Raw genomic sequence first — 24,907 nt, 5'->3', positions numbered from 1 at the left:
TTGTAAGATATGATGACTCATCTTTTAGTATGAATAATATAGAGGTTTCTTAATCTCCATCACTACAGGATACAAAAATGTTTATGTAAGTTCAGGACTTTTTAAGTCCTTGAACAGTGTATCACTGTATTTACCCCTTCCTCTTTTTTAATTTAAAGAACACATACAAACACACACGTGCACATACACAATTAGACCCATCTTTGTCCAAGAATCACTCTTTTATGATGATTCCTTTTACCAAAGGAAGGTCCATGTAAGGGTCTTAGCCATGGGTCACCATTGCTGGCTGCAGTCTGATTTCTGTGGCTTCATCTGCTCCTAGTTAAATCCTAGCTTTACTGCTAAGCAGCTGGTGGCCATATATCCCTCGGTCTCTTTAGCTTAAAACAGATGGTCACAGGAATTCAGGAAGGTGCCTTCTTTTTTTTTTTTTTTTTTGTAGAGACAGAGTCTCACTGTACCGCCCTCGGGTAGAGTGCCGTGGCATCACACGGCTCACAGCAACCTCTTAACTCTTGGGCTTACGCGATTCTCTTGCCTCAGCCTCCCGAGCAGCTGGGACTACAGGCGCCCGCCACAACGCCCGGCTATTTTTTGGTTGCAGTTTGGCCGGGGCTGGGTTTGAACCTGCCACCCTCAGCATATGGGGCTGGTGCCCTACTCACTGAGCCACAGGCGCCGCCCAGGAAGGTGACTTCTGTGAAGTTCCCAGTGAAACATCTAGCTCAGAGTAATGGCTCAGAAATATTAGATTCCTCTGAGCTACTTCAGCTGACCTTGCCCGAGGTGAGATCAAGAAGGAGCTACCCAGAAGAGATTATTGAAAAGAGTCTGTAGGGCGGCGCCTGTGGCTCAGTCAGTAGGGTGCTGGCCCCATATACCGAGGGTGGTGGGTTCAAACCCCACCCCGGCCAAACTGCAACCAAAAAGTAGCCGGGCGTTGTGGCGGGCGCCTGTAGTCCCAGCTGCTCGGGAGGCTGAGGCAGGAGAATCGCTTAAGCCCAGGAGTTGGAGGTTGCTGTGAGCTGTGTGAGGCCACGGCACTCTACCGAGGGCCATAAAGTGAGACTCTGTCTCTACAAATAAAAAACAACAACAAAAAAAAAACATAGCTTTAAAAAAAAAAAAAAGAAAGAAAAGAGTCTGTAGATTAAGAAAAACAGTGTGACAGGCTGTTTTGGTAACTTAGGAGAGATTTCTCCTTTCCTAACCTGTGTATTTGTCATGAGTCACCGGGCTCACCCATTTTCTTCCCCTCTTCTATACTTTGATGACTTAGAGCTTGTCCTTTTGCTCCCTGGTCTCTCTCTCTTGATTCCTGACATCCTGTGGGCTTGCTGCTTCAAGAGAAAGCTTGTGGCTGCTGCTTCTAGTAAGGGGCACTGTGAACTCATGTTGGACACTTCCCAGACTCTGATACACCCTACAGAGTGCAAGGGTCTGCTTTTGAGATAATTTCTGTCTTTGATTTTTTTTTTTTTTTTTGAGGCAGAGTCCAACCATGTCACCCTCAGTAGAGTGCTGTGCCGTCACAGCTCACAGCAATCTCAAACTCCTGGAGCCTAAGCGATTCTCTTGCCTCAGCCTCCCGAGCAGCTGGGACAACAGGTGCCCATCACAACACCCGGCCATTTCTTGATTGCGGTTGTCGTTGTTGTTTAGCAGGCCCGGGGTGGGCTCGAACCCGCCAACCTGGGTGTATGTAGCCAGCACTGAGCCTGTCTCTGATTTTTTTTATTTAGAACATCAGTGTTAGAGGCATGTTAAATTACCAGACTCCCCCTTCTTGCAGATGAGGGAATGTCCTACCAGAAGGTTGGTCCTGATGCAGCAGAATCTTCAGTAGTTTCATTTCCAGATGATTTTCTTTTTTCTTTTATTTTTATTTTTATTTATTTATTTATTTATTTTGCAGTTTTGGCCTGGGCTGGGTTTGAACCCGCCACCTCCGGCATATAGGGCCAGCACCCTACTCCTTTGAGCCACAGGTGCTGCCTTCCAGATGATTTTCTATTTGTTTGTGTACTTCTTGCACCCCTAATGTGTGGGGCAGTACCACCTGACCCTCTCAGGCACTGGCACAAGCTGAGCTCGCTTCCCTCTTCTCCCTGGACACTGCAGGGCAGTGCTGGGAGCTGGGCCTCCAATGGTTGGGTAGCAACCCAAGGAAGCAGCAGCCTTCCTCTGCCACCTGCTCCTGCCCTCAGGGTCCTGGGAGACCCACGTGTAGCTTAGGGACTTGCCATACGTAGGCTGGCCTGTTAACCACATCAGGGTTGGTTCTCCATCAGTACAGAGGCCTGCTTGGCATTCTCAGGGGGGACCTTTAGAGAGGAGGGATAGGCTACCCACAGAAGCCTCTCTTCAAGGGACAGCTTCTGTGCTGACCCCCAGGGTTTGAGGAGAGTTTTGGGAGGGCTGCTGCCTGCTTGTTGCCTAAAAGTGGACATTATTCTCTTCTCAATGTTAAATTTTGGTTCTTTTTGTCATGCTCTGTATCTGTCAAGCAGCAAAATGCCTCTGCCGGAAGATTGTTCATCCTGAGAAGTGAGCTATTTTGCTTCTCTGGCCTGTTGGAAAGTGTTTGTGTTGCCCAGCTAGTCCTGCCTCTTGGGTCTGATATTTAGATGCTCATAAGAGGCCTAACAACTCTCAATGTCCTGGCTCCCAGTAGTCTCAAGAGTTGGCAGCAGTGGAAGCTGCTCAGGCCCATACCAGGGAGAAGGATGGTCCATTATCTACTTGAGACCCTGACCTTGAATTCATTCTCTTCCTGGAGGCCACCTACTCCTTAAGGTGGGTTTCTACAACCTTCACATGCCACACAGCTCCCAAGAATTAAGCTGCTGGAACAAATTCCTGTCACCTGAGTTAGGACTGATAAGACAGTGTACTCACCCATTCTCCATTCAGGGAAGTGTGGATTCCTGACTAGTGACCCTGGAAAATGGAATTTGGAGAAGCCCACTCTGTGTTTCTCATGCTAAATAGGTAACCAGGAAAGGCTTTTTTTATTTTAATTTTTATTTTTTTGCAGTTTTTGGCCAGGGCCAGGTTTGAACCCACCACCTCCGGTATATGGGGCCAGCGCCCTACTCCTTTGAGCCACAGGCACCACCAGAAAAGGCTTTTTTCAAAGAGTATCTTCATCTCTTTAAGTTATTTTGACACATCAAAGCTCATACTCTAATTTCTTGATACCTAACAAAACCCACCAGGTTTAGAATAAAACAAAAAATATCAATTCACCTAAATAAGAACTTCACTCAGTAGAGGGTTGACTGTTTTCCTGGGGCATTGGCTGGCAAGGTGCTATGCTAACCACACAGCCTCCTGGCCAGATGTGGACATCTGTTTGCAGAGAGAAGGCCCCCCTACAGAGCCCTACTGAGAGTCACTGGGGGCTTGTCCTTGCATTGTCATCCCCAGAACACATATATTAAGAGCAGTGGAAAAGGTGCAGCCACCCTCTACTCATGCTGTCTGGGTAATAGTGTCTGGGTAGGGCCTTGCTGGAGGCTCTTTGTATTGCTTAGTGAGCACATCTTGGTCACATTTCTCCAAGTTCATCCAGGCAGACGTAAAGCCAGAGCCCAAGGGATCAAGGGTAAGGTTCTCTCCTTTCTTCTTTCCACTAAGCTCCACCCAATAGAGATGTTCTAGGGACAAGAATTTACCTTGCTCTTTCCCCATCCTCTGGTGACAATCAGATGATACTTGGGAGAACCAGAACTTGGCAGGAACTGCAATATACACTTCTAATATTTACTAATACTGGTTTTCTGATGTGATGGGACTTCAGGACTGTTTCTTGCTCACTTTCTCATGCTTAAGGAGATACGGCTCTCACTATGAGGTCCCAAGACCAGCAGCACCTGGAAATTTGTTAGAAATGCATATTCTTAGTGGGCTCTGCCTCCCACCTACTGACTCAGAAACCCTGGGAATAAACTCCAACAACGTGTTTTAACACACTGTTCAGGGGACTCTGACGCATGAACCCTTAAGTTTGAAAACCACTGGTCCAAACTGTCCCGTTAATAAACTTCCTCTTCAAATTCAGATTCAGTTAGTATTGGTTAAGGACTTACCACATGCTAGTCATTATCCCATAAATTTAGACTGATCTGGTGATATAGGTGAGGTCATCCTCATTTTATAGGTCAGGAAACTGAAGCCCAAGAATGTGAGATGACTAGCTCAACATCACAGGGCTAAAAGGTGGCAGAGATTTGACTTGAATCCTTACCCTGACTCCAAATCTATTAGAAATCTTTTCATCACATGAAGGAACAGAAAGGTACATATGAACGTGAAGTAGTACTCAGCCATACAGGACTAAGCTCTAATACAGTCATTTTCAACTGGTATGCCATGAGAGGATGTTAGGTGTGCTGCGAAAATTTTAAAGATCATTAATTTATTTTTGAAAGAAGTTCAAAGCACAGTAAGTATGTTCTTTTTCTTTTTTTTTTTTCTTTTTTTTGAGACAGAGTCTCACCATGTCACCCTTGGTAGAGTGCTGTGGTGTCACAGCTCACAGCAACCTCAAACTCTTGGGCTTAAGCAATTCTCTTGCCTCGGCCTCCCAAGTAGCTGAGACTACAGACGCCCACCACGCCCGGCTATTTTTTGTGTCAGTTGTCATTGTCGTTTAGCTGGCCCAGGCTTGGTTCGAACCCGCCAGCCTCGGTGTATGTGGCTGGTGCTGTAACCACTGTGCTACCAGTGCCAAGCCAGTATGTTCTTTTTTTTAACTCTTTTTTTTTTTTTTTGATCAACATAATTTAAGTGCGCCGCAGTTTAACTATCGGTTCAAGTGTGCCATGAGATGCAAAAGGCTGAAAAACACTGCTCTAATAAGAGTACAGTGGGCAAGTTTTGTTTTAGACGTGTTTGAATCACCCCATTCTGCCTTTGGGGGGTTCCATAAATCCTCTTCCCTTGGAGCTTTACCTCCTCTTCTGCATCATTTCTCTAAAAGTGGGCGATACAAAGTGATTGTGTCTTTCTCTCAGGGATAGCTATATTTTCATCAGCCTACTCAAGAGCCAAAGGAATGGCTCTCCGGTGGTGGGATTTGGAGCAGCTCGGTGGACTGGGTGTGGACGGCAGAGGTAGCTTTCCTAAAGGTAACCAAGCAGTTCAGAGTAGGTCTGGCTTTAAGGAAGCGTTCCCTTATAATTATGCCCCCAAGACAGCTGCTCAGTGGTGAGGCTGGCTCAGTGAGTCTCAGTGTTCTTTGTTGTCATTGGTCCCTTAGTAGAGAGGGGACTATCTTGTGAGGTCCTTCTGGCATGTAGGAAATCTACTATAACCCACCCAGTGCTAAATTCACTTGAGGGTGAAAGGTTTCAACACTTAAATTAGGTTGTTGGTTAACCACTTTATGTTAAATCCATATAACGAAATACCATTCAGCCTTTGTCTTGAATGGCTGTACTCCAGGCATCAGATGGTGGAGGAATTCTGTTCCCTCCAAGCCCCTGCTTTTATCAGGCAGACCACTGGGTTAACCATCATAATTTAATCAGCCGGGGTCATGAGGACAGGACTCTGCCAGGAAATGCACACTCATAATTATAGAGTCTCAGGCCAAAAACTAGAGCACAATTAATAGCCAATACAAATATGAGACAGGAGGAAAAAAAAATTCCCCTTTCTGCACACGGGTCCCTGGAGAGGCAATCACTTAGCAAAGTGCTATTCAGAGAAAAATTATGCAGAGGAGACTTAAGATGTGGAGAAAGCAAATGCTCATCTCACCCCTCCGTTATAGACAGAAGGGGTAAATCCAGGCACCTACTACCCTGTTTCCCTGAAAATAAGACATCCTCCGAAAATAAGACCGACTTACAGCTGATGCTGTCCTAAATTAATTTTGTTTATTTATGAGAAAATGAGAAAAATGTATCTTTTTGTTTTGGAGTCAGGCGAGGATTAGTTGGGTTTCGTGAAGGCTAAAGGCCGTTGTCATCATAAGTGCCAGCCTTGCTGCAAACCCTCTTCAGTGGAGGCAGGGAGAGGCATTGGTATTTGCAGCGTCATTGAGGTAGTGGGGAGTGCAGAATTACCTTCACTCCAGTACCAAGGACAGCTTTATGAAAATGCAGGCACTGCAGAACGGTGCTTTTGATAAATCCTGTTAAGAGAGAAACTTGGTTGTTTTCTCTACTGATTACAAATTGCTGAGTTCTGCCTTCCCATCCCTCCCTAAACCTGCCTAACTCTTGGGAATGAATGGATGCTTTATTTTGTGGCCTGAAATTTCCCTATTCTTGTCTCTTTTGCATTTGAAACAAGCAATATTATAATCAGAAGGGTACTGTATGTAGCAGGAAAGTGTTATAATGTAGAAACAATTGATTCTCCTTTCAGAAGTTTGAAGATAAAAATTGGAGCTTTGCAAAGATTTCAAAGTCATGTATCACCCTAAAAAGTTATGTTTAAGGCTGCAAAAACTCAAAATTATATTTTAATTTAAATCTTCTCAAATCAGAATGTTTTATGCTTTCAACTAGAAAGGATACATTGGTTCTGGAGCAAAATTCCAGTTCTCCTACTGGATAGGGCAAAATGGGGCTTGGGACAGGCCTTAAGGAGTTAATGCTTGTTGGGCGTTATTCTCAAGACAGCTTCTCCCCAGGGAGGGGAGGGAAGGGGAGGAGACTGGGTGTGTTGCGTTGTCCTGTTCTGCAGCCAGCTACCCTAAGGGCATTGTTTACTTTCCACCTACTAAGAAAAAAAAAAAAAAAGCGCTGGTGTGGTGGAGAGAGCACGTGTGCTGGGTTTTGGATGCCAAGCACAAAAAGGCCCGTTTGGTGACTCACCCCGCGGCGTGCACTGAGGCGGCGGTGCAGTGAGGTTGGGTGGTTAATCTTGCTCTCAGCTGACACTGACGCCTTGTGTGAACCGGGCAGGAGCGGCTGGAGGCAATGATGCGCAGGTCCATGGAGCGCACACAGCAGCTGGAGCTGAAGAAGAAGTATTCGTGGGGAACACCACTGGCCACAGCACCCAGAGGACGTGATGGTGAGTTGAGAGCTCTCCCCATTTTGCAGGGCCCTGGTGGGAGATCGTGGGGCAGGCAGGAGATGATGGACATGGCCAGGTACCTGTAGGATCTGGGGACTGCTTTGTACAGCTTTATATGTACCATTTTCAGAGGTGATGTTTAAAACTGCCAAGCTGCCTGTGTATGCATTTCTTACGAAGGAGATCTGTGCATTCTTCTTGCAGCAAACAGCAGTTGATATAATAACTGGGCTTTGAGGGAGAGCAAAAGAAAATCAAAGACGCTGAATGCAGAGCCTGGCGAGCTGGACTCAGCTGGCAAACCCAAGGGGTGGTCTGATTTCAGGAGAGGGAAATGGCAGGAGGCTCAGTCACTGCTCTGGACATGACCGGGAAAGCCAGAACAGCAGTTACTCTTGAAAGAGGGCTGGACTTTCTCCTGCCTCATTTTCAATTTTTGTTGCTCTTTCAATTTTGTTTCAAGGTGATTTATTTCATTATCCAATTCATACTCATCTTTAAACTTTCTGATGTTTAATTTAATGTATGGATTGTTACTAGTCTTTGGATAGCTTTATTTTCTTTTCAGTGTCTCACTACATTTCAGTGATCTTAGCATTCTGTTATGCAGGAGTTGAATACTAACACTTTCTGAGAGCAAGTGGGTTGATATTTATGGGCGTTTCCTGACTTTACTATATTGTGCTTTTAACCTTTTGGCAATAAATATACTTTATTTTTTCTTTTGTGAGAAGTCAACAACCTATTTCAGTTACTTTTTCTAATTTCCTAATTAGAAACTTAAAACCAAGAAATTGGGACTTTTTCTCCTTTTACCTCTCTTTGCTCTGATTTTTTGCTGTGTAGGTGAATCAGAAAATGCCCCACCCCCTCCTCTAGGTTTAGCAGCCAGCACCCTCCCTCCGGACGCAGGGACTACTGCCGCAGCTGCTGAGTCCGCCAACGGTATACCTGAGCATCACTGTGCCATGGTGTTTGTGTTCTGATCACCCTCTTCCATCACCATGTCTGTCTCAAATACTTTTATGATTGAGTCCTTAGTTTGACCCGTTGTAACTTTTTTTCTAGAGATGTGAATGACATGCCCATATTTCTTTGTTTCTCTGTCATCATGGAGCTGTGCATGCCCCGGAGACATTTCATCCTCAGCTCACTAACTTTTGCCTTGAAAACCTTGTCAGTGTTTGATCTTTCCACATTGAAATCTCAAAAAATCTCATTATCCATCTGTTTTAGGCATTAAGTAGTAGAGCATTCTGATCACTTCAGGTTACCAAACCTGTAATCACACAGAGTTCTGAGTGGAATACTTGGTCTTGGTGTTAATGTGGTGGATTCCTGGAGAGGTATTTGAGAGGGAGTGGCAGGGAGTTTATCGTTGCTAACCTTGGGAATCTGAATAATTAGATTATTTGGCTTTGTGTTAGATTTTTATCTCCATTAGATTCTCTGTTTTGGATACACGCCTGGGAAATACTTACGATCTAGAACAGCTCAAGAACAGAACTAGCAAAGCTGTCCTCATGTTTAATAATAACTTTAGAAATTCAACCCATCTTCAGCTAGCAAAGAAAAAACAAGATGTAAGAGGAAGGTAGTATTTACCAGCAATGCAGAAGGTCATAGTACCTGCAGAAATAAATGTCCTTGGTTTCTGGCATTCCTTAGACAAAGAATAATCCTTATTGGTGGTGTTTAGTAGCAGAGATTTTGCAGCAAGGGCGGAGTTGCCTATAGTGTGGGCTCTGGCCTTTCCTCACAGAGATACAGGCAGAGTGGAGTAATTACTCCCTGGGAATCACCACCCAGGGCCAGGCCCAGGATGAGGTGAGTGTAGTACTTGACTCAGGTACGTGATTTAAGGAGGTACCAAAAATCTTAGTAATCAAGATAAAATAATACTTTAATGCAATATTTTTAAATATCAAAATCAATGCAAAACAATCCGGAACAAACAAAATATCAAATTTCTGAAGACTGGTGCCATGCTGAGCCATAGCAGAGCCTGAGGCAAAAGGGAATATGTGTCTGGTTGCACGGGTTTCTTTAAAGAAAAAAAGGGGAAAATGTGTGCCCCTGTATACATGGTTTTATGTAATTTCTAATGCTTATTTTATTCCAGAACTTTAAAAAATACTGAAAAATTGAAAAGTAAGAATATTAAAACTCACAATATCATTTCAAATTTAAGTATCTTATTTATCCCCAAGCCAATTTATTATACTTTACTTTAGCTTAAGTTAATTAAAAATGATTTAAGATGGTCACTTGGTCAGCAGAAATTGTCAAACATGGCAGTTCTCTTATTTGAAAAGAAGATGACCAGAGGAGTAAACTTGGAAGATTTTACTGATGAGTTTGTTTCCTTTACAGCCAGGGGGACACAGTTTTCCTTTTGCCCCAGGCTTTCGCATAGCTTGGCAGGGCACTGTCAGCACCTCTTTGTTTGCTGTAATGGTTTAATTTGGAAACCAGTCTGAAATAAGGACTGGCACATGAGAACCCCAAACCTAGATCTCATGTTAAAATCCTAACCTTAAACAATTAAAGCATCTGTGAAAGGGCCATTTTGATCCCATCCCTTACTTAGGAGGAAGAAAACCAACTGCTAACAGCCTTTCTGCTTTAAATACAACTCCTTGCATTACAAATCTCATCTCCCTCCAACCTGAGCTGTAGATAACCCTCAGAAAAAGTTCAGTTTCAGCACACACAATCTGACTATCGAATGCTTCCCAGGAGCAATTTGTCTCTGGGTCCAGGTTGGTTTTGTTTTTATGTGATGTGAATATACTTAAAAATCCCTGGACACCAAGTGAATCGCTGCTGGGCTTAATTAGCATGGCTTCAGTTGAACAGTTTAGTGAGGTCGGACATTTGAAGTTGAAGAGAATAAGCACAGTAAAGAAATTGCAGAGGTCTCTCAGATGAGCAGCAGCCGCTGCAGCCTGGGCGTTGCCAGATTAATGAGATGCCAGGATGATGGAAACAGATCCTGTCGTGCCACAGTGTTTAGGAAGTGTGTGGATGAGGACAGGAAGCACACTTTGGGCTATGTGTTTCTTGGCCTACGGTGGTGTGAATACCAATGTCTTTAATGCGTTTCTCTGCAGCATGTGACAAACTTTCAACATCAACCATGAATTTGCCAAAGCAGACGGAGCCTCCCATGAGTAAACGCCTGTCTTCATCCACCGTGGCAATATCCTATTCCCCAGACCGAGGCAAGTGAATGTGTAGACCTGGTCTGTTCAGTCTGTTTTTTTCTGGTGTGAGCATCTTAACTTTAGCCTTTGTGAGAGGTCCCTCTTGAGCCTTCTGCAGATGCTACCATTATCCTAGCCTTGTGATCTGAATGTGGGGAGCCCTAGGGCCTTGCTCAAAGGACATTGGAAAATGGCATTGCTCTTTAGAGCTAGGTCGTTGTTGAATAGGGACAGGAATTAATGATATCTCCCAGTATGAAAGACTGTTCTGTTTTCTTTATTGCATGTAGGAGTTATCCTGCCTAGTAATTAATTGATGAGTGGGCTGAAGTGACCATTAGAAAAATAACTTCCCATAGTCTTTCAGTGCAAATAAGCTATGAAAAAGAGAAAGAATTAAAGTAAAAGCCCAGTGATGGGATGCAGTTGATTATCCAGAAAGAGCAGAAGTAATGAGTCAGAGTTACACAGGAGACTCAGACGTGAAAAAATGGACTCTGCAGTCATCCATGGATTGCAGGCCTGTCTGTTTGTAGATGAAAACAGAAGTGTGGAACTAACATGAGGCTTCTGAAAGGGGAAACAGGTGGCCTTTTCAGGCACTCTATTTTGAGGGGGGAGAAGATGTACATAGGACACATACCAGTTCTGAATCCTGAGTAGATTTAACATGGTCCGTGTTCTAACAGAGGCTCAGATAAGTGAAAGTCTGACTTTATACCTATGGAGGTTAAGGAAGGGAGGGAAGCTCTCCAGGCACTACGTGGCATATTTTAAAGCCACACTGAAGAAGTATCAGATTCCAATGGAGTATTTAACACATCAAGTCATCACCAAGGGGTCAGGCAGAAGGATATTTGTGATCTGGCAGAGGCCAGTTTTCCTTCCTGGTTGGTTTCACTGGCATTGACCTTGCACTTCCATCCCAGAGGCATGTTATGTGTGTCAGATACCCTGTAAGGTCATAATGCTGCTGATCTCTGATGAAGTTCATGAGTAAGTGCCAGGAACCTGAAAGTAATTAAGAGCTGGATGAGAAAATACCTACACTCTTAACTCTTTTTTTTTTGGCCGGGGCTGGGTTTGAACCCATCACCTCCGGCATATGGGACCAGCACCGTACTACTTGAGCCACAGGCGCCACCTCACTCTTAACTCTACCTACCTTTTCCATTAGCAAGTGTATTCCATGTGTTTTTATTAATTCACATGGTTCCAGATTGATATTAAATTCATTTGCACGATTAAATGTAAATATAGCAGTACATTATTATAGATTGCTGACAACTGAATTATCTTCTTGTGGATTACAATTGAAAAATTTTAGCCCCCAAGCTATTTTCTAGTTATTAGCACCCAAAGAATACAGAGTAATGGAAAAGTTAATCTACTGCCATATAATACATTCCGAAATCAGGCCGGGCGTGGTGGCTCATGCCTGTAATCCTAGCACTCTGGGAGGCTGAGGCAGGTTGATTGCTCGAGCTCACAAGTTTAAGACCAGCCTGAGCAGGAGCAAGACCCTGTCTCTAAAAAATAGCCAGATGTTGTGGCGGGTGCCTGTAGTCCCAGATACTTGGGAGGCTGAGGCAAGTAAATCATTTGAGCCCAGGAGTTTGAGGTTGCTGTGAGCTATGACGCGATGGCACTCTACCCAGGCCAAAAAGTGAAACTCTGTCTCAAAAAAAAAAAAAAGTGCATTCGAAAATGATCAAAATATTCCAATCATTGAATTTAAGATCATGAATACTATTATCTTTCATTAAAGCTAATAATCAGTTGGATGTTTTTATTTTTGTGCTTCTCACTTAACTTTGGCCCGTATACATGGAGACAGTATCAAAGGATGTGTCTTTATGGTATTCCAGGATGACATGCTTCATTTAAGAAATCAATATATTGTGAGATATTTCTTAATAGAGGATCTAAAACAAGTGTTATGTAGGCATCTTTTCATCATTGTTAGATCTACTTGGTGAGTAAATGATTTCTTGAGTCTATGTTACATCTTGGGAGGTGGGCTAATTCTTTTTGAATGATACTGGTCACTATATTGTAGTAACAGATTGAGTGAATTCTGGCACTCCAGAGAATTAAGGCACTCTCCCAAACTCTAAATGACACCATCATTTGTTTTATTTTACTATGACAGAATCCAAAACCATCCTTTGTTAGAACATACTTATTTTCCATTTTAATTCTGCCACCCAAAAGTTAATTTGCATCATGCACTATATTGTTTAAACATTTCATTTTGTTTTAATTTTGCTTTTTAAAATTTTCATTTGATTCCATCCCTCAGCTCATCGCACGCACCATAGTCCCATGGAATTTCTTGTTATGCGACTGTTGACACCCACACAGGCTTCTTTAGCCAGAAGCAGAAGTACACTTGTGCTCTCTGAGCAGGCCAGTGACTCAGGTAAAAGAGGTCAAGCTATTGATACCAAGGAAAATGCCCCAAGAGGTGCTGGTCAGCCTATGATTTATTCCTGATTTTTTGTATTTTGCTTCCTGTTCGCTAGCTTTGTGAAATGTCTTCAATGGTTGATAACATTTTCTACCCATCAGTGTTTGCTGTTCTATGTTTTATTAAGTGTCACAGAGGTGAGTAAATTATTAGAGGGCATGTACATTAGAAAAAAAGACTACTTGATGACTGTGGAGGTTAGTATACTTTTCTTAACTATGAGATGATTTGGCAAAGTAGCGTGTAGACCACAGTCTATGGAGTCCCATAACCAGCTCTACCACTCACTAGCTCTTACCAGTTTGTAAAGTAAATTAATTCCTGTAAGCCTCAGTTTGCTCCTCTAGTACAAGGGAGTTATTTTAGATTATTATGAAGATTAAATAAGACAGTGCATGCACATGAGAGCACAATAATTGGCGCAGAGTAATCACTCAACAAGTGTCTAGACTCTCACTACTCAAAGCCTGGTGGTCTATGGACTAGTAACAGCAACATCACGTGGGAACTTGGTTGGAAGGCTGACTCTCAGCCCCCATCCAACCTGCACGTTAAAATCTGAGAAACACTGGACCAGATCTTTATCCACATAAGGTCAGGTCTGATTTCAATTCCCAAGATGGTGTATTCAGTGTGATGACATGTAAAGGACATAAAAGCTCTACCTAGTTGTAGCTGCTTCCAAACAGTCACACTATTTTTGCAAAGAAAATATACAAACAGCCAATAAGCACATGGCAAGATGCTGAACATCATTAATCATTAGGGAAATGCAAATTAAAATCACAGTGAGATATCACCCTACACCCACTAGGATGGCGAAATTTTTTTAAAAGGTGAAATAAGTGTTGGTGAAGGTGTGTAGACACTGGACCCTCATACGCTGCTGGGGGAAAGGTAAAAGTGGTGTAGCCACTACAGAAAATGATCTGGCAGTTCCTCAAGAAGTTAAACTCAGTTACCCCATATGACTCAACACTTCCACTCCTAGGTTAGGAAAACCATATGTTTATGCAGCAATTTGTTCACAAAAGCCACAAAGTGGGAACAACTCAAATACCCATCACAGGTGAATGGATAAACAGAAAGTGGTATATCCATAAAGTAGAATATTAGGCTATAAAAGGAGACAAAGTCCTGATACATGCTATAAGATGGACAAACCTTGAAAATATTGTGCTAAATGAAAGAAACCAGTCACAAAAGGCCACAAATTGTATGGTTCCATTTATATTAAATGTCTGAAATAGGCAAATCCATAGAGACCGAAAATAGATGAGTGGTTGTCAAGGACGAGGGGAGGAAAGAAAGGGAAATGGCTGCTTAATGGATAGTTTGTTTTGGGGGGTCTTGAAAATGTTTTGGAATTAGGCTGTGGTTATGGTTGCACAAATTGTGAATATACTAAAAACCACTGAACTGTATACTTTTAAAAGGGTGAATCTTACGGTATACGAATTATGTAACAAACAAAAAAACCCTGACAAGTACGACATATCCTCATTTTGAGAGTGAGGACTGTACCGGGGCTCCCTAAACCAACCTCAGGATCAGTGATTTTCTAGGAGAACTCACAAGACTCAGTATATATTTGTACTCATCCAAGATAAGGTACACTGCAAAATCGGCATAGGCACATGTGACAAAGTTCAGGGATGACCAGACACAAGCTTCCAGAGTCCTTTCCAGTGTAGCCGCTCAGAATGCCTTTTCTCCAGTAATGAGTTGTAAAAACACGTGTGATATTTTGCCAACCAGGGAATCTCGTTAGAGACTCAGTGCCTGGGGTTTCTCCTGGAGGCTGGTCATATGTAACCTTCGCCCAGCACATACCCAAATTCCAGGTTCCCAGAAGGAAAGCAGGTATTCAGCATACACCATATTGTTTCTACAAACAGTTTAGGCACAGAGAGCCACTCTTCAGTTAACAGTGAAACCCTCCCAAAATCTAAGTTCACAGAGGCAGGCCGAGGGCCAACCTTGTAAGTGGGCCTTTCTGGCAACAGCAATCAGGTCTACTATATTAACTCTTTTGTGCACAGTCTACCCCCCTTGACCCTTGGCCAAGGCATTAGAAGAATTATCAGTAGGACTCCACACAGCAGGGTAAGACCAACCTGCAATATTGAGCTCAGTTATGTCCTTTTGGGGTTCTGGACTGAGCAGTGAAAGCAAATCCCATTAACCATAAAAGTCTGTCTTCTGTCACTTGCTGCAGTAATCCTTTTACTTAGCCTGAGGTGTCAACTTGGGCCCAGCACAGCTCCGGCCAGTAAGTTAAAGCGGACCTGAATGCTTTCCAGGGCTGAGGCAGTGTCGCGATAGTCACAGCACACAAGAAGTGCAGTCCTGGGGTTTCATGTGGTCTCCTGAAAACACAGTTGACCACGTTAGGGTACCCTGAGTGGGATGTGCATTGGCCAGGCAGCCCCAGTGTGGCCTTTCCCCTGGTACCTCCCACCCCAGGGTGCTCAGTACAGTGCAAGTGGTCTGGTTCCGGGGGGTTTCCTGAGGTGTCAGTCCTAAACAGTTCTGTCAGTGATCCTATTTAGTTGGCCTGGCAAATGTGAACAGCACCTGGAAGTATCCTGTGGGGATCTGCAGCAGCTGGCCCACCCCCACCAGCTCATCGTCACCCTATCTCACGCCAGCCCTCTAGGCTCAGCCATTGGTCTAAATCAATGTTTTTCAACCTTTTTTTTTTTTTTTTTTAATCTCACAGCACACTTGAACTGATAGTTAAACTTCTGCAGGATACCTAAGGCACACTTAAATTATGTTGATCAACAAAAAGTAAAAAGAGAGGTTCAAACCCAGCCCTGCAAACCCCCAAACCCCCCCAAAACTGCAATAAATAAAGAAATAAATAAATAAAAATAAACCTAAAAAAAAGTAAAAAGAAAATATACTTATTGTGCTTTGAACTTCTTTTTTTTTTTTTGAGACAGAGTCTCAAGCTGTTGCCCTGGGTTAGAGTGCTGTGGTGTCACAGCTCACAGCAATCTTAAATTCTTGGGCTTAAGCAATTCTCTCACCTCAGCCTCCCAAGTAGCTGGGACTACAGGTGCCTGCCACAACGCCTGGCTATTTTTTTTATTGGTGCAGTTGTCGTTGTTGTTTTCACTGGCCAAGGCCAGGTTTGAACCTACTAGCCTTGGTATATGTGGCCGGCGCCCTACCCGTTGAGCTACAGGCACTGCCTGTGCTTTGAACGTCTTTTGAAAATAGTTTAATTAATGATCTTTAAAATTTTTCATGGCACACATTTGAAAATCACCGGTCTAGGGTAGTGCCTGTGGCTCAAAGGAGTAGGGTGCTGGCCCCATATGTCGGAGTTGGCGGGTTCAAACCCATCCCTGGCCAGAAACTGCAAAAAAAAAAAGAAAAAGAAAATCACTGGTCTAAATCCAAGGACTTGCAGCACCACAGGGAATTTTCCTTCATGTACAGGGAGAGCTTCCAGGAGCACTTCTGGAAAACAAAGATCACAGATGTCCTTCACCTCCCCTATACCACTCCAGGTGCCAGGATTTTTTTCTTTTTTACAAACCCTTGTATTGAGGACTGACTTAGGAACACCCCTCTCCCTAAACCTGGTGCCAGGTTTTGTTGTTTTTTTTCCTCCATGTCCTATTTAGTAATCAAAACTTTATATTTACTCAATTATCCCCTACTCTTACCTAGACTTTTCAAAGAAAGGATAAAAGTATTTTTACAAAAGAACCACTTTTATTCAACTTAACCAGGAAGACCCATTATGTTCAGGTATTAAGACAAAATCCTAAATTTTCAAAAAATTTCATAATAGATTTGTACCACCACCTCTCCCTTTCATCCTAATCATTTAGACAGTGAGCCTCCTAGAAAAGATCACACTCCCTTTCAGAGGACAGTTGCGTTTAACAAGTTGGTGTTAAACTAAGGTGTGTGTCACTGGAAGGAAGGGAGGCAAGTAGAGTCAGGCTCTCAGTCTGTTGTTCAAACACAAGATGTTGACAGCAGTGACACATCCCCCAGAGGGGGTGGGGTCTGATCTGTCTGGGATGGGTGAAGGTGTCACATTGCCTATAGTGTCCTCCTTTGCTTAACTTCCAGCTTTTGCAGGACTCACATATTAGGAAAACAGTCAGGCTTTGCATCAGAAATAAGAGCCAGTGAGCAGCTTGATTTTAGATGGTCCCCTGAGAGAGTACACCCTGTCCTGTGGACACTTGTATGTGACCCAGAAGTCTAGCAGCATCCAGGATGTTTTTACAGTTTCAGGCCCCAGGGAGGGCTATTCTGTATCTACAATGGTCCCCAGTTGATTATTATTGTTATTACTTTTTATTAAATCGTAACTACGTGCATTGATGCATTTATGGGGTTCAGCGTACTGATTTGATATACAATGTGAAATGCTTACATTGAACTGATTAATACATCCATCACAATTATATCTTTTTCTTAATAGTTTTGAAATGTGCCACCGCATCATACACATTAGGTGAGGTGAGGTGAGATGATGATGATGATGATGATTTTGAGACAGAGTCTCACTCTATTGCCCAGGGTAGAGTGCAGTGATGTCATAATAGCTCACAGCAATCTCAAACTCCTGGGCTAAAGTGATCCTCCTGCCTCAGTTTCCCAAGTAGCTGGGACTGTAGCCATCTGCCACAATGCCTGGGTAATTTTTCTATTTTTGTAGAGAGGGGGTCTCGTTCTTGCTCAGGCTGGTCTCAAACACCTGACCTCAAGCAGTCCTCCCACCTCAACCTCCCAGAGTGCTAGGATCACAGGCATAAGCCACCACTCCTGACTCCCTCGTTGATTTTTAAAACCCCGAAAGTATGTTTCCTTCTGGGAATTGCGTCTTTTCACATCTCCCTTTTTTCAGAGGCTCCATTAGGCAAAAGTCATAACAAAAAAAATCACTTGTGGAGACTTGTTCTGGTTCCAGCGCTCAAGAGTTTAAATTCCAGCCCACCTACTGGTGGCAAAAAGCAAGGAAGTTGTGTCCTACTTCCACTTGGAGGACAAACAAAAACCAATAGTCGTCAGCTGGGCGGCTCTTCCCCCCTCACTTCAGCTAGCAGGGCCCAAAAGCAGCCAGGGGATCCATTGAGCAGCCTCTCTTGGAGCCACATGGATCACTTTCAGATTTCATCAGTAACTTCTATTTCTCAGAGCTGACAGCAGCTCAGCTGCTGTTTCATGCCGTGGATGACTTCATAGCCCCCCAGACACCACAGTTCATTGTCTTCTGCCCCTTTATCCTTCCTTTTCCCAAACAGTGTTTTTTACCAAATTTCAGTTAATTGGGGTCAATCTACTAATTTCCCCTTCTGACACTAATTGTGTCAGGGGTCCTCAAGACCACCCCCAGGTTTGATGGTTCACCAGGACTCAGCACATAACCATACTCGCGGCTATGATTTATTACAGTAAAAGGCACAGAGCAAAATCAGCAAAAGGGAAAAGCACGTGAGGCAAAGCCGGGAGGAAATCAGGTGCAAATTTCCAAGAGTCCTCTCTCCGGGGAATCACACAGGACGTGCTTAATTCCCCCATCACACAGGACATGCTTAATTCCCCCAGCAATGAGTTGTGACAACACATGAAATGTTACCAGCCTGGGAAGCTCACCAGAGACTCAGTAACCGAGGATTTTATTGGGGGCCGATCACGTAGGCATCCCCTGGCAGGTATACAACCAAATTCCAGACTCCCGGAAGAAAGGCAAGTGTTCAACATAGATTGTACTATTTACACAGTTTCAGCACTCATCAGTTAATGGTGGGGCCGCTCCTAAAATCTAAGTTCCCAGATGCTGGCCAAGGGCGAGCCTTGTAAGCAGGCCTTTGGAAGGGCAGCAGTCATTATTACACATGAGGAAATTGATGTTTGGAGAAGTTACGTAACCTACTCAAGGTGATCCAGCTGTGTAGGTGGCAGTACAGGTCTACCTGACTCCAAAGTGCAGACTTCTAACCTCTTAAATGAACTTGACTTGAGTATGGGAGCTATTTCAGGACAGAATTGATTCTGTGTACAATAGCAAAGTATGGTGTTTGACAGTATGGATTGCCCAGGTCTCATTTTAACAGAAATGTATGTTCTTCCTAACTCCCTGCTCTCCCTACTTTTTCCATCTGTACTCCCTTTCTCTATGACTGTTATACTGTAACTTTCCAGTATTTCATACCTGTCCTCGTATAGCTCCTGCTGGCTCTCTTAAATCTTCTTACAAGTCTTCTCCCACTCGAAACCCTGAGCGGAAGAAGGCTACATCGACACCTGGCGTAGGAGATGCTGGAAAAGGATCCCCTGCAGGAGCAGAGGCCTCTCCGGTAGGTTTAATTCCCCCCACTCCTCTAGACTGTGGTTTATGTGACAATGTGATTGCTTCCTGCACTTCCCCTGGGTCTGTCTCCATCAGTCTTCCAGGGTCTGCTCAAAGGGAACAATAGATGGGGTTTAAAATTTTTCCTAACCTTGCAAAAATTATTTAACTTTTTTGGCCCTCCTAAATCTTAGTGTCTTAGAGCAAATTCTTAATGATGTCCTTGGTATAGTCTGCCCTCCAAAGGACAGGAGTCAGCAGGAATGTTCCAAGAATCTTTTCTGTTTGTGGTTATCTGATTCTGAGGTAGTCTTACCTGTGAGAATAACCAGAACTGAAGTTCTAGATCAATTTTTACCCACAACAGTAGTTTTTAAACATTGTTGATGGCATATTGACACCATTAGTATAAAGTAAATGTGGAACAGGTATTCCCAATTATGTATATTTATTTAGAAATTATACATACGTATATGCCATACTACTTTTGTTAGTTACCAATTGCTACATAGCAAATTACCTCGGATCTTGGCAGCTTAAAAGAATAGATAATGACTCAGAGTGAATTGGCTGGGTGGTTCTGTTACAGAGTCTTTCATGAGGCTGTGGTCAAGATGCTGGCCAGAGCTGCACCATCTGAAAGCTTGACTGGGCCTCTTATGAGACAGCTCACTCATGACTGTTGGCAGGAGGCCTCAGCTCCTCACTGCTTGGGCCTGTCCGAGAGGCCGCTCGAGTATCCAGACGTGGCAGCTGGCTTCTCCCAAAGCAAGGGATCTGAGAGACACCACAAGGGGGAGGCTGCAGTCACTCAGATGAACCCCCACCCAAGGGGAGGGAAGAATTCAGCTTCACCTACTGAAGGGAAGAGTTGGAAATAATGTGTGTACTTATTTTAAAACTGGCCCATGGCTGTACTATTGGACCTTTTTTTTTTTTAGATACAACTTTCCTTTATTCAGTTCTGAAATATATGTGTACTTTTCTTGCAGTGGCTTTATAGATGCAATTCATATCACATGGGCTTGATTTTACATGTTCTGAGGGGAAATACTTCCCCATAAATGGGAGCATTGTGGACACATACTTGGGACTGATAAAGCCAAAGTATAAAAATTTAGGAAATCATGCTGTTGAGCATTTTGTAATACCATATTTGCTTTTCAAATCTATTGTGGCCCTTTTAAAAAGAGAGCTGCATGTTTCAGGCTTTGCAGGGTAGATTACTATAGAAGGGCATTGATGCACATGGGTGTGGGGACCGTATAAGGATTCACTGCAGAAAAGTGTGGTAGAGAGAACCTTCTGTGGGCAAAGCGCTGATGTCCATTTTCTTCTGCCTTCTGTTGAAGGAGGTGATGGAGAAGACATGGAGGGCTGGGTGGGGTTGCAGTACCTGTCACACCGTGTGTACGGTCAGGGTCCACAGCCTGCTGTCTTGAATGTTATAATGCATTTCACCCACTTGTAATTTTTTGTAGTGATTTTACATCTTTGTACTCATATGTCCGGGACCATAGTATGGTTCTGTTGTTAGTTCTTTGCAAGGAGAAGAAAATCTCTACATTTTGAGGCTAAAACTTATTTAAACCTATTATGTAATTATTTAGAAATAGGGTCTCACTATGTTGCCCAGGCTGGTCTACAATTTCTGGCCTCAAGCAATCCTCCCACCTCAGTTTCCAAAATAGCTGGAGTTACAGGCGTACATCACTGTGCCCAGCATTACTGGGTAATCTAAATGTGATGACCTCATAGTACCTCCCTGCAAAGATTCCTGTCATGTGAAGCATTATAGCTTCATATTGATCCCTCTAAAAGAAAGCTGTGCATTGTTTATCTGGGGTATTATTTTTAGAAACTGTGGGAGTGGTACCAATCATGGGCTATGTCTATGCTGTTCTGTGTCCCCTGTAGACAGAGAAGATGAAGAGGGGGCAGCGAATGACAACTTCCTCCCCCACTGGGAGCCTCGGATCCCCTCTGAAAAGATGCGAGTTTCCTGGAAGTGCTTCTAAGAGGTCATCTTCTCCTGTGATGACCAAGTAAGCATCTCTCCCCTTGGCCAGACAGTCTGACAATTGAGAGTCAGTTTGGTGGGACTTCGTGCCAGCTAGTGTTGTGCCTCCTGCTGTCCCATGAGATGTGGCCAGCCAGAAGAGGTGAGCGGGAGAAATGCTGGCCTTTGAGTTACCTGTCTGACTCTGTATCTTCTGGGCAAATAAGGACCTTTAGGGGGTTTATTACCTGGTGAATACAACTCTTATTTGCCAAGGTGATGCATTCGCATTTTCTCTTTAGATCTGTGAATGCCATTCTGCTTTTCTGGCATTTTCCTTTCTCCTTTGATTGGATCTGGATTGAAGTGATTCCCATTGTGCTTGGGCTCCTGCCCACGTGCTGCCCCCTCCCCCTTAACTTCATTTTCTGTTTCTTTATCAGAGAGATAGTAATAACTTGTCAGCCATGATCAGCAGTATGGGTTTTTTTTTTTTAATGAAACAAATGTATATTGTATATACACATATAACTTTATTAAGATGTGGAGTCTTGCTGTGTTGCCCAGGCTGGAATACAGTGGCTACTCACAGGTGTGATCATAGCTCACTACAGCTTCAAACTCCTGGGCTCAAGTGATCCTCCTGCTTCAGCCTCCCAAGTAGCTGGGAATACCACTACATGCCTGACTCTTTTTTGTTAGGAATTGGGCAAACTCACCAATAAAACCATGTAACTGGAAAATAAATTTTTTGGTAGAGACAGAGTCTCACTCTGTCACCCTCAGTAGAGTGCCGTGGTGTCACACAGCTCACAGCAACCTCCAACTACTGGGCTTAAGCTGTTCTCTTGCCTCAGCCTCCCGAGTAGCTGGGACTATAGGCGCTACAGGTGCCCACCACAACACCCAGCTATTTTGTTGTTGTTGTTGCAGTTTGGCTGGGGCCGGGTTTGAACCCGCCACCCTCCGTATATAGGGCCGGCACCTACCCACTGAGCCACAGGTGCCGCCCTGGAAAATAAATTTTTAATAACTGTATAACCACTGTTTTAAGTCATTAAAATATTTTACTAATAGTAACTGACTAGTGACTCAGTAAATCTAGCAATACAATGGAAACATCTTCAGTAGGGCTAAAAGAGAAATATGATTTAATTTGGGAAAGTAGGAAGGTTTTTATGTAGGGAGAATCATATAAACCTTGTTTAGTACATCCATTTAGTTCAGAGAACATAGGATAAAACACAAATTTAATGACCATTTGGGAATTTCTTAAAAATATTTCAAAGTGACATTAGCTCTTATTTCTGATGTGTTGGTTCCTAACAGACTTTTTCACTATTATTTTTCTCAGAGATCACTATGGTTTTCATAGAATACTAATGCCCTTTGTTGATGTCTCTCTCCCACATAGGACAAATCCTTTCATAGAGCATCACTGAATTAATAGCATGTTTTTATTTATTTATTTATTTTAGTTCATTAGGTTCTTTCTGTGCTAGTATTGCCTGTCTTTGCTTATAGTACTGCTCCCTTGTAACCTCTTTAAATTTATTATGTAGGTGCTACAATTTCTATTTCCCTTTATTTCTGAGCCTTATGGGCTTTTACCCATGTGTCACTAGTCTTGTGTTAATTTGGGACATTTATATTAAAAGAAAGGAAATCCTGGTTCACAACTGGGGCATTTCTAGATTCTATCCTCTCTCTTCCAGGATATAGACTCATGATCCCTGCAGGGATAATAGCCTGCAGGTTTCATGATCATTACCATAAATTTCACTTGGATGAACAAAAAAAGGTCTTACCTTCTGTAGAAATAAGAACTACAGACACACCTAGTTTTATTGTGCTTCACTTCATTGTACTTTGCAGATCCTGGGGTTTGGTTGTTTTTTTTTTATTATTTTTACAAATCGAAGATCTGCAGAAACTTTATGTCAGCAAGACTGTCAGCGTTATCTTTCTAACAGCGCATACTCACTTGGTGTCTCTATGTCACATTGTGATAATTCTCGCAATACATCAGACTTGTTCATTATTATATCTGTTATATGATCAGTAATCTTTGATGTTATTACTGTAATTGTTTGGGGGCACCATGAACTGTACTTCTCTCTCCCTCTCCTTAGACCACACTATTCCCCACGACACATATTGAAATTAAGCCAATTAATAACTGTACAATGTCCTCTGAGTGTTCAGGTGACAAGAAGAGTCCCATCCCTCACTTTAAATCAAAAACAAGAAACAGTTAAGCTTAGTGAGGAAGGCACGTCACAAGATAAGCCAAAAACTAGGCCTCTTGAACCAAATATTAGACAAGTTTCAAAGGAAAAGTTCTTGAAGGAAATTAAAAGCGCTACTCCAGGGTGGCGCCTGTGGCTCAGTGAGTGGGGCACCGGCCCCATGTACCGAGGGTGGCAGGTTCAAACCCAGCCCCGGCCAAACCGCAACAAAAAAAATAGGTGGGCGTTGTGGCCGGTGCCTGTAGTCCAGCTGCTCGGGAGGCTGAGGCAAGAGAATCGTGTAAGCCCAGGAGTTGGAGGTTGCTGTGAGCTGTGACACCACGGCACTCCACCCCTCTACCCAAGGGCGGTACAGTGAGACTCTGTCTCTACAAAAAAAAAAAAAAAAAAAAGGCGCTACTCCAGTGAACACATGAATGTCAAGAAAGCAATACGGTGTTACTGCTAACACACAGAAAGTTGGAGAGGCCTAGGTACAAGATCAAACTGGACACACCAGTCCCTTAAGGCAAAGCCTAATCCAGAGCAAGGCTCAAATCCTCTTCCATTCTGCGAAGGCTGAGAGATGTGAGGAAGTTACAGAAGAAGCATTTGAAGGTAGCAGAGGATGGTCCCTGAGGTTTAAGAGAAGAAACCATCTTCAGAATATAAAAGTACAAGATGTACAAATGGCACCAGGTTATCCAGAAGCTCTAGCTAAGTTAGTTGATGAAGGTGGCCACACTAAACAATAGATTTTCAGTGTAGATGAAACAGCCTTCTATCAGAAGATGTCATCTAGGATTTTCATAGCTAGGGAGGAGAAGTCAACGTCTGGCTTCAAAGGACAGGCTGACTCCCTTGTTAGGGATCAGTGCAGCTGATGACTTTAGGTTGAAACCAGTGTTTGTTGACCACTCTGAAAATCCTAGCCCCCCCCCCCAAATGATACTAAATCTGCTCTAATCTCCTCTGACTGTGCTCTATATATGGAACAACACCACCTGGATGACAGCACATCTGTTTACAGCATGCTTTACTGAATATTTTAGGCTTAAGGTTGAGATTTACTGCTCACAAAAAAAGATTTCTTTCAGAATATTACTGCTGGGGACAATCCACCTGGTTACCTAAGAGCCCTAATGGAGATGTACAAGGAGATTGTAATGTTATTTTCATGCTGCTAATACCACATCCATTCTGTACTCCATGGATCAAGGAGTCATTTTGACTTGCAAGTTTTTTGTTTTTTTTTTGTTTGTTTGTTTGTTTTGTTTGTAATAGAGTTACAGATATGACATGGCTTTATTTACCTACAAACACTTCCTTTAACCATGTTTTGCCAAGTTGCTATTTCTGGGCAGATTTCAGATTTGCTAACTTTCTGTGTCCTTTTGGGTATTAAAATATTCATTCTGGCCTATTTAAAATTCAAATGTTATATCCAGCTTAAAGTTCTTCCTTTCCCCTTTGTTTAGAGCCAGTGGCCCCAGCTTCCTTAAGAGGGAACATTTCTTTTCTAAACTTCTTTTCCCCCTCTTAGCTGGTTCTCTAGTCCTTCCAGTGTGATAATATGTGAAGAAAGAAGACGGAAAGGGTTATGTGCCTCCTGCCTTACTGCTGCTGTTGTAGTTCACTCAC

At 43.2% G+C, this 24,907-nt stretch overlaps 1 protein-coding gene across 9 annotated transcripts in view; it reads left to right on the top strand.

Moving 5' to 3' along the window:
• The window catches only part of MAP7D2 (MAP7 domain containing 2), a 123,761-nt gene that overhangs the window by 71,486 nt on the left and 27,368 nt on the right, over positions 1 to 24,907 (top strand). For 3 of the 9 annotated variants that reach the window (XM_053580398.1, XM_053580397.1, XM_053580401.1), the window contains exons 4-9: positions 6,924 to 7,035; positions 7,885 to 7,983; positions 10,152 to 10,262; positions 12,547 to 12,666; positions 18,892 to 19,046; positions 20,957 to 21,084. In XM_053580398.1, the coding sequence (XP_053436373.1) occupies positions 6,924 to 7,035; positions 7,885 to 7,983; positions 10,152 to 10,262; positions 12,547 to 12,666; positions 18,892 to 19,046; positions 20,957 to 21,084 (725 nt within the window). The remainder of the gene's footprint in view (positions 1 to 6,923; positions 7,036 to 7,884; positions 7,984 to 10,151; positions 10,263 to 12,546; positions 12,667 to 18,891; positions 19,047 to 20,956; positions 21,085 to 24,907) is intronic. The other 6 variants (XM_053580399.1, XM_053580400.1, XM_053580403.1 and 3 more) reach the window with 6 other exon arrangements.

This window comes from Nycticebus coucang, chromosome X, assembly GCF_027406575.1.
Source record: "Nycticebus coucang isolate mNycCou1 chromosome X, mNycCou1.pri, whole genome shotgun sequence".
Lineage (NCBI taxonomy): Eukaryota > Metazoa > Chordata > Mammalia > Primates > Lorisidae > Nycticebus > Nycticebus coucang.
Note: the sequence above shows the minus strand (reverse complement) of the source record. Positions and strands in the feature narration are given on the sequence as shown.